Source organism: Solanum pennellii, chromosome 7, assembly GCF_001406875.1.
Source record: "Solanum pennellii chromosome 7, SPENNV200".
Taxonomy (NCBI): Eukaryota; Viridiplantae; Streptophyta; class Magnoliopsida; order Solanales; family Solanaceae; genus Solanum; species Solanum pennellii.
The window spans coordinates 7,656,209-7,666,753 of NC_028643.1; the positions used below are offsets into that span (position 1 = coordinate 7,656,209).

The 10,545-nt window shown below is 34.0% G+C and overlaps 1 protein-coding gene across 1 annotated transcript; it reads right to left on the minus strand.

Moving 5' to 3' along the window:
• Positions 1-6,618: 6,618 nt before the first annotated feature.
• On the minus strand, positions 6,619-10,258 carry LOC107024560 (DNA repair protein RAD51 homolog). The gene is made up of 9 exons (XM_015225553.2): positions 10,070-10,258; positions 8,648-8,792; positions 8,408-8,518; positions 8,232-8,323; positions 8,045-8,139; positions 7,846-7,959; positions 7,286-7,415; positions 7,013-7,134; positions 6,619-6,931 (listed from the first exon to the last, which is right to left on the minus strand). Exons 1-9 carry the CDS (start codon positions 10,163-10,165, stop codon positions 6,808-6,810), a joined length of 1,029 nt encoding a protein of 342 aa, XP_015081039.1. The 5' UTR covers positions 10,166-10,258; the 3' UTR covers positions 6,619-6,807.
• Positions 10,259-10,545: the final 287 nt, after the last annotated feature.

The window sequence follows — 10,545 nt, forward strand, 5'->3', positions numbered from 1 at the left end:
CAATTTGTCCAATAGAATGTGCATATGTTGTTACATATGTTGTTTCAATGATGGTTTAATCAATAAATTGAGCAATTTAGAATGAAAAAGTGTCCAATTGAATCAAATTTTAGTACTTGGAACCATAATTATACAATAAAAATATGGTATAACACTTGAAACAACGATTTCTAAGGGTGTTATATGACTATCATATGTATGATGAACTAGTGGTATGAAGGTTGTTGTATTAGACCATAATTTTCTACTTAGACATATTGTAGGACTATATATTAGTGATACATATTGAATTAGGTGACAAATTAATTGAATTAACCCTTCAAAGACCATTTTATGATATGCATATATGTTGCCACATATGACATTTCTGTTGCAATTTTTCCAACAGAATGTGCATATGTTGCCACATATGTCACTTCAAGGATGACTTAATCGATAAAATTGAGCAATTTAGGAATGAAAAAATGTCAAATTGGACAAAATTTTAGTACTTTGAACCATAATCAAACAATAAAAATATGATATAACACTTGAAACAATGATTTACAAGGGTATTATATAACTATCATNAAATTGGACAAAATTTTAGTACTTTGAACCATAATCAAACAATAAAAATATGATATAACACTTGAAACAATGATTTACAAGGATATTATATAACTATCATGTTAGTTGTGACATGTAAGTCATAGTTGCTACATGTCTAGCTTATATGTTGCAGTTATGTCTATTCTGTTGCCATTGAAATAACTTTTTAGTTGCTACATATGGCTATAATTTGTTCCAATAGTCAATTTTTGTAATATATAGCAATCTGTTGGAAACGTAAATGCAAATTATTGAAAAAATTGCAGGTGCACAGATGATGATGAATGATTTCAAAGAACTATTAATTTTACATATCAAAACAACGGTGTGTGACTCTAATTATTTATGAAGTAATTTCAATTGATAGCAAACGAAAGCTGGTCCACTAATTAAATTAGTTAAATCTGATTCAAGAAGAAGAAAAGAACAAAGCTCAAGGATTAGCAGCCAAGACCAATAATATACGGGGAAAAAAGAAGAAAAATATAAAGAGAACGGGAAGAAAGACAAGCAAGCAAGCAAGAACGAAGAAGAAGCAAAAAAAGAAGAAAATAAAGAAGAAGAGGAAGAAGAATACGACGAGATGTGGGGGAAAAATATTTTATTTCCCCTTTTGGTACAGCTTGCTGGTGGCTTCCCCCAATTTTAATTCCCACCAAAATTGGTTAAATTAGATTTTAGTCAATTTACCCTTTTACCCTTCATTTAATTTAATGGACCAAACTATCAACTTATAAACTTGAGGTCAAATCCATAATCCTTAATCATTAATCACATAATTGTCACCTACACCCAATACTTAAGATTTATGTCTCCGCCCATTTATTATGAAACCTTACTGTCATTTTTTTTAAAAGTCCCCCAAAACTGTTTAACTCAATCCGTCTTACTTCATCATTTTGTTTTTATTTTTCTACTTTATATTTAAAAATCATAAATAATAATAATAATTTATTGCCCTCTTAAAAAAATTGAGAATTTTATTAACAACGGAGAAGGCCCAAAACTTTCTTTAAACTATCCGAAGTAGCTTAAATATACTTTTAAACTATATTTCTGCTCGAAAAATACTATTTCCATCAAATTATTAGGCCACACACACAAACTAGTCAATCCAAGCCGTTATAGCATCATTCGGGATTCAATTGGATAGCTATAGCGGAGTAAGTTGTTGTAAATATAAGGAAACCCCTCAAAATCGCTCATAATCACCCCAAAAATATAATTGTGGCCCTAGAGTATGGTTTGAATTCATTCTAAGGTAAGGAAAATTTAGTTTTATAAGGATTTTAGGGTGTAAGACTTTGGGCTAATCTTAAAAATGGTTGTTCTCGATTTATTTACCGAAATTCACTAATGTAACCATGAAATAGGTAGTTTTTGGTAATTAAAGGTGGAAACATTCTAGTTTTGGTGGAAAATTCATGAGGTCGGATTAGGGTTTTAAATTTAGAGATGATCTATAAAATATTTAGGTCATTTGTCATTGATTTTGTGTTATTCTATTATTATTGACCAAAAACAAGTTAAAGTTTCACAAAAAAGAGTCAATGTTCGCAATCGAACTTCTAGAGCAGTTGTTTGACGCCTAGATAGGCTAGGTTATCTTTACTAAGTAGTCAGATATGTTTTATATTGCATGGTATTTTGTAAATTCCCGGTAAGTTTCATGTTTATGCCTTCAAACATAGGGTCGGGATGATTAAGAATTGTTGTTTATTGTTGTCAGGCGGGAAAAGTTAATGACTAAGGTGTGTTATGTAGTTTTGATTGTTAACCTTAGGTTTACTTGTCAAGGTAGTTTGGTGGTAACGTAAGGTCAAGTGTTCTGAAAATTTTGGATTATAGACATTTCTAGAACTTGTGGTAATCAAGAATGGGCTTATGTGTACTCATAATGAGACATAGTACTAGGTCATTGTTATATATGTGATGGTTTGTGTTGTCCAATATATATGTGTGTAGGCAATTTACTGCCTATTAGTATCACTTGTGTTGGAAATCATAGGGAAGGATAATAAACCTATTTATGTGACTTGTGGTTTCAACCGTTATTGTTCAATGTATTTGAGATTGTGCATGATTCTTTGTGTTTGTTGATTGGTCCAGGACCACATTGATACATGAATATTAACGGTTGACCCAGATACCACGCCTGAATGATTACAAACTCTAGTTGGCTTCAGTACCACTCTGATACAAAAATACTAATAATTGGATCGGATACTTCGTATAATATGAATACTAACCATTGAATTGAACATCATGCCTTGTATGTTTTTATAACCCTGGTTGGCTTGATAACTACACTGATATAACACTTTGGGTGTGGATTCTAGGAGAGAACAAAATTTAGATGTTGGTTCCATGAATGAACTGAATTCACTTCTTCATAATGTGATTGTTGCATGTAGGCCACTGAACGGGATTTGTGTTTAAATATTGGAATGATTCTTGTATAGATCATGTTTGCATGTTAAACAATGTGGATAATATTTTAGAAATCCTTGATGATCCGAATTACTTGAAAGATATGATGAATCAGGTATGGCTTGTTGTGTTGATGTTATTCAAGATTATTGTGCATATAAACTTGAGGACTAGGAGCCTAGTCTACACTATACTGCTAACTATAATTGTATTTTATTTATTTTGCTAAGTTATTGTTACTAGGTCGTGCTGATGACTGGGGTCTAGCGCATAGTTTAAGTTGTTGGGATTCATTATAGTTGTTTAGTATATAGAACATATCTAATAAAGATGATTTGAGTCAAGATGGTCGAGTTGGTCTAAGGCATCAGTTTCAGGTACCGATCTAAAAGGACCAGATTATTGATATGAGAACTTGAGAAAGAGTAGTAGGTTGGTTAAGGGTTAATGGTGGTCTTGTATTCAAGAATCTCTATATGATAGAAGGGCTGGGTTATGATTTGATATAGAGTGACATTAAAGATAAGTTCTAGAAACATTAGGGTGACATAATAAGTAGGCTTAAGAAGCCTTAAAGTGCATCAAAGATAGACTTGTGAAGCCTTAAAGTGTATCAAAGGTAGGCTTGGGAAGTCTTAGGATGAAATAATAGGTAGGCTTGAAAAGACCTACGGTGTCATACATATAGGTTTAGAAAGCCTTAGGATGACATAACAAGTAGGCTTGGGAGAGTGGCATAAGGGGTGGGTTTGGAAATCATTGAGTGGCAAGATGATTGAATGTCTATTGGTATAGTTGGCAGCTGAATAAGGTATAGACTTGGATCAAAGTGTACTAGTTTATGGACATTATGTCCGGATGGTAAAAGCATGTGGATGTAGATATGATGTGATGTAACTTTCATGTTACATATTTCCTTCTGAATGTCTACTCTAGAATATGTAATAGGTTCGGGTTGACTGATGATACCTATCAGTATATGTTATTTGTATTGATACTACTCTTGTTATGTCACTTGATATAATATAGTTGCATGATTTCAATGGTGTTTCATAAGTGAAAATGGTGATGATTTCCGACAGCTTCTACTCATTTTCCTTATGTTGAGAGTTGTATCTTATTTGTTTTATAAATTGTACTCTTGAAAGCATTTGTACCAATTTAGAATAATTTCTTGGAGAGTGTTTAGTGTGTTATATTACAAAGTATTTTGTTATTCATCAAGTTAAGATTATTTTTCATGATTAAATAAGATGTTTGATTATGTTTTATTAATTTTTGCATTGACCGTTTTTAAATTGGGTGGTAAGAATTCTTTTAACTAGTTATTAGAGTAGGTGCCTGCACAACCCGGTGAATTAGATCGTGACACAAATGCAGTGGTCTTAATTTTTTGTCCCCATAGGAAAAGTCTTAAAAGAATGACATTCTTTCCACTTTTAAGTAGAGTGAAAGTACATTTTTCTAATGCTTTTTAAACAAGGAAAAAGGATTTAAAATGTCTTTAATGTATTCTAAACAATTTTAAAATGTCATCCTTCTATCTATTGGTTCAGAAATATCTTCAACATTTTTTAAGATTTAAAGTTATCTTTATTAACAACACATTGACATGGCAAATAGTGGGCCATTTATTTAGACAAATGACTTCATTTTAGTGGTCAATTTAAAAATTTTAAACCCAATACATGACCGATCTGAACTACAAAACTCAAACCCACCTAGCAATCATTTTCCATATTAACCTTATAACCTATCTTTGTACTCCCTTTTACAGCAATTCACAATCTTTATCGTAGCAACCCAATGATAGTGGTCTAGGTTACAAATCACAATACCTTGTACGTATGTTCTTCATATAATACTATTTAGGATTTATTAGAAACGTAATCATTCACCGACCTATTTTCTTGTATTGAATTTCTAACGAGGAATTTTAATTTTAAATGACTGTAAATTCAAGATAATTTCTTCAAAGTATACCAAACAAATTGAATTCAAAAACTTGCTTATACAAAAAAAAAAAAAAAGATATGTAGAATCTCCGGCTGATATTTATCAATATCCAAGTCGTAAAATGATTGGCAAGCCATGCAAAAACATCTACTCGACAAATCTTGATCTAGAGAAGAAATTGATTATCCAAACATTGTAATTGGTCCAATGAATATGAAGTCATCCTATAAATGGTTGGTAGACTCATTAACTATGAACATTTCATTCAATTGAAGCACCGTTACACTATCCAGACAGTTGAAGGTATTCTTGGATGTTGTGGTTAGACAACATGAACTACCTCATATTATTATATGTGACATAGATGTTATCTTTTTGAGTTCTTTCTAGCAAGAGTTGTTCACCTTACAAGGTGTACAATTAAACTTATCATCTACCTATCACCCTCAGTCTGATGGCCAAACCGAGGTCCTCAACCGATGCCTTGAGACATATCTTAGATGTTATTGCAATGAAGATGTTTCCCATTGGCTTTCTTGTTTGCCTATGGCAAGTATTGGTACAATACCTCCCATCTCTCATCTATCTAAACTAATCACCTCCATTACACCTTCCTTATCTTCCTGGTGAATCTATTTTAGCAAAGGTTGATAATACTCTTCTGAATAGAGATCTTAAGCTACAACTACTTAAACATCACCTATTGAGTGCTCAACACTGGATGAAGCAAAATGCTAATTCTCACGGGAGTTACAGGCGTTATGAAGTAGGTGATTGAGTGTACTTCAAAGTACTAGCAAGTGACTATTGCACGTCATTCATTCCATAAGTCGGCTACTAAGTACTATGAGCCATTTCAGGTTCTTAGGTCTAGTTGCTTGCGTTCTCTTACAGTTTCCTAGTTCAATGAAGATCCATCCCACAGTTCATGTTTCCCTATTAAAGAAGTGTCATGAAATCTCAGATCAAATATTTTTACCCCCCTTGTCGTTGATTTGGCCAATCCACACTGCCCTGTTCCTGAGTTGGTCATAGGATACCATCCTATGTTGCTGCTTGGGAGTTTGCCACCACCTTAAAGACCAGATTCTCATTATTTGATCATTTAGGGACAAGAATCTTGTATTGGAAGGGAGTACTGATACATGATTAAAAGAGAAGAAGCCAAATTCAATTGTGGTTACAATTCCCTTTAAGAGCAATTAGTTGGTAACAGATTTTGTTATTAGCTTATAAAGAGCTCAATTTAGTTCAATTCAACTATTGTATAGTTTGTAATCAACTTATTGTACTATCATGATATAAAATATACAAATTCCTCTATTAGATCCTCCTTTTCTTCTTCATCCTTGTTAAGTGTTCTCGAGAAACTCCTGATACAGTGCTTTGATCCTACAATTGAGTAACACCTTTTTATTCATGGTGAATTCCACCCTCTTTTTATCCCCAGCATGTATTCAGCAAACTTTTACACAATCTTAAAATGTAAAACAGGAAAAAGTAGATACAATCTTGGACAATAGAATGCACCCTTCTTCCTTTTACTTTAGGTTCTTTAGTTTCTCTTGTGAACATCAGAAGGTCCTTTAGTTTCCCTTGTGCTAAATAAATCTTAGAACATACAAAACGAGATGCCAAAAAGACACAAAAAGAGAAAGGAGCATTTACATTTAGTAGAAGAAAGGAATATTGTTCTACAAAAACTGCAGTGTGCTTTCATATAACATACTTCTTTTTATGGTTAACTAACCTTCAAAATGATGACAAAATCGTACACCAAGTAGAAAACAAAAAATAGTACTAGTAGTAAACAATGTGCTGATCACACATTTAGTCCTTTACATCAGTGACTCCTTCAACAGAAATTTGAAATCTTGCTTCTGCTTCAGCTAAGCATGGCGAACTGACTACTTTACAAATCCGCTCCTCGGCCCTACCCTTCCTCAGAGCTAGTCTGTCAAAATTTGAAGAGAGTAAAATGTCAGCTATCAAGATAAGCTGCGCCTGCAAGTTATAGTTGTACTATTATGCGTACCTCGTTGTAGAAGCATGTGCCATGATGTTGCCACCAATGGGTTTTATTTGAGGCCCAGCAAATACAGCAGAACCATCCACTTGAGCAACAACTTGGTTCGTAATAACAACAGCAACACCAAACTGCAAGTGTAAAAGTAAAGGATTGATAGAAAAAGTAAGTCAAGAACCCCTAATCTAATTCTAAAACATTAACCACCACCAAAGAGAGAAAAATAGGAAGGAGGAGACTCCATTTTGGATAATATGCACAAATGACGGACATGCTAAATACCTCATCTGCTAACTTCTGAAGGCTTCTCAGAAACTTCGCAAGATGCATCTGCCTGGCAGACAACTCTCCTCTCCCAGAAAAGTCAGTTCTATAAAGGGCAGTAGCACTGTCCACAATCATGAGAGCAAACCTGCTTGATCAAAACAGTTTTCAAAGTTAAGCTTCTAACAGAGATCTTTTTTATGCTTTGATGAGATGAACCCAAATAACTAAGGAAGCCACAAATTCAAGATTTTCACTATATTCAGGAAGCAAATTTTTCATTTAATTCTAGAACACTTCACAAAGATTTATTTGTTTGAAACAGGTGAGAGCACACCTCAAACAGATCCAAGATGTATCCAAAGTTCCAAACATGCATTAGATGTAAGATGGACATCCATAATCAAACAAATTGAGAGCTGCTTCAAACTAGAACCCTTCAACATACTCAATCAAGAGTTGGAATATTCTCTAAAAGATATAATCTAAGCATATTTTCTTGCTCAAAGTATCACAGCCACTGAGAAGCATGAGAATTTTTTTCAAAAATGAGCAGTGGAATATGGAGAAAATTTAACCTGGTCTCCACCATCATTGAAGCTGCCTCAAGCAAAAGTCTTGATTGATGATCGGTATTATAAGCTCGAGCATAGGCTACATTCTCCAGAACATCAGGACCATTCAATCCATACCTGCAACATTTAACCCCACTGATGACAACAGTTTGAACTTCATAATACCAGAAAAACATGTGAGTTGAGATTACAAGTAGAAGACCTGTCTGCAATTTGTAAAAGTCTTTGTGGTCTGAAAGTACCCTCAGCATCAATGTACATTGCTTTCCCTTCACCACCTCCCTGATCTAATGGAAGCTGAGATAACAGATAAAGAATGATATTTGAATGAATCTTGTGCACTTTATTCATGGGATTTTAAAATTAAAAAAATGTCTAGGTTATCTTACTTGACAAGTCACGCATAGTGTGTGACACAGCTGAGTCTTTCCACATCGGAACTCTCCGTAAATTTCAGTAATAGATCCAGTTTCGATTCCTCCTGAGAAGTGATAAAAAAAGCATGAGGTTGTGATGCCAGGTCAAATTCCGGTTCTAGAAGTTCACAAATTAGATAAATAACTACCTTCTAATATCTTGTCAAGTTCTTTTGATCCAGAAGTTATCTGTATGATTTCAAGCCTCTGTGCATGGAGTTGGCTGGCACTAGTGAATCCCAAAGGCACTAATTTTGAAGCTGTTCATATGCAGCATTAAAAGGATTTAGTACCGATTGCTGATAAAAAATTGCAGAAATGGGTGAAAAAAGAAGGTAAAGGGAAACACATCAGCACTGGCAATGGCAGTTAAATGAAGAGAGACATGCCTGCCTCAATGATCTTGTCAACTTTAGCTTCACTAATTCCTTTTATCTGCAGAAGTTCCTTTCTTGGAGCATAAACAACAGATTCAACTGTACATAGACCAGCATCCTTGAGTTTTTTTACATCTAGAGCTGCAATCCCTGATGCCTTGAGGACAAAAAAGCTATATGCCTCAGTAACTAATGGACCATTTCCTTGTAAAGTTGGAAGAATTACAGGGTGTCATTCAACAGAAACAACTATACTACAAGCTAGACAGGAAAAAGATACTCAAAGATATTGCCTCTTAAATATTAACAATTCCAAAAAAAAAAATCTAGGAAATGCCTAGTCCTGCTTTTATGTACTACCAGTAAGATTAAAAAATCCTCAAGAGTTTAGGTTTCACTTCATGTAAATCTTTTTAAAACCTGCAGTATGAGAAACTTATGATTAGTACTTATGTGAGTTGCTGTAAATGTTAATCACTCGAGACTTAAAATTCTTCAAAAAAAGATCTAAACTGCTAAAATCTTGTAAGGAGCAAAGCTGATAAGCCAACGGCATAACCCAGATGCACACTAAAATATCTGACCATCAACGCTCACCTATCGGACCCTCCATATCATGCGTCATGATGTGAATCATTTTGTGTCAAGTGCCTTTCTAGAAGCAGCTTTTCATGGTGCCCTGAATTCTGCACACTTTGATAGTAACGTACAAATCTTCTAATGAAAACTGGTTGTAATTACAGGCAGCAAAACCATTGTAGCAACATTGTTTTTTTTATTGATGACCTAGAAATTTGTTTTGAGCCAACCCTTATTGCCAACAATAGCATTCGAAACTCAGGAATGATGGGTCACTCCTCTACCATTCTCCACTTAAATACTAAACTTAGGCTTGTCGCAGGGCTCCATGACTCCATCAAAACATCATACCAAAAAAACACTCATCCAGGTTTTCAAGATCAGTGGTATCGCTTCGAGAACCCATTTCACAAAGCATTCTACTAATTTAGCTTCAAAACTAAGGCAGTAAAGGACAGATAGATATAACTGTAAAACTATTAGCTTGAAATAATCCACAAGAGCACTATGGATAGCAAACCCATTCCAAGAAGCCAAAAAGGGGACAGTATAGAAAACCCCAAAACAAAAAAAAACATTTCCCATAAGCGAGGAAGATAAGATTCAACCTTGAAAAAAAGCTGTTTCACAAAATTCCGTTTTTTACCATTCAAGATTCAACCCAGAACCACAATTCAAGATTCAACATTTAACCTACGAAGCAGAATTCAAGATTCAAGATCAGACCCAGCTACACTGAATCTGAAGTCATAAACAATCACTATCACCAAAACAACTACCCCAATCCAAGATTTAAGACACTTTATATATAAAAAGGATTGAATTAACCCCTCAAGAGAAGAAAAAGAGGAAAACCTGAAGTTGTTCAACTGGAAAAGGGCCGTGTTGAACATCCTCGATTTCATCATTTTGGTCTTGCATCGACTTCTGATTCCTGTGCTGCTGCTCCATTGCTAATTTTCTTGATGCTCACTGAGAATGGAAGAATGGAGGCAAAAGGAAATATTTCAAAGGCGTGAGGAGCCGCCAAAAATACTGCAAACGAAATCGTGCTTCACAAGCTGTTTAAATAAAACTAATAAATAAATAATACTTAGGGTGTGTTTGGTATGAAAAAAAAGTTTTCTCTGAAAATGTTTTCTTGGAAAAATAAGTGCATTTCTAACTTATTTTCTCATGTTAGTTTGAAAGGAGAAAACATTTTTTAATGTTTGGTTGGTCAATGAAAATAATTTTCATAAAATATGTTTTTGTATGCAACCGTTATGAATTTGATGATGATAAAAACAGTTGACAAGTAATAATGTGTCTAGAAATATAGAGAAAATTAG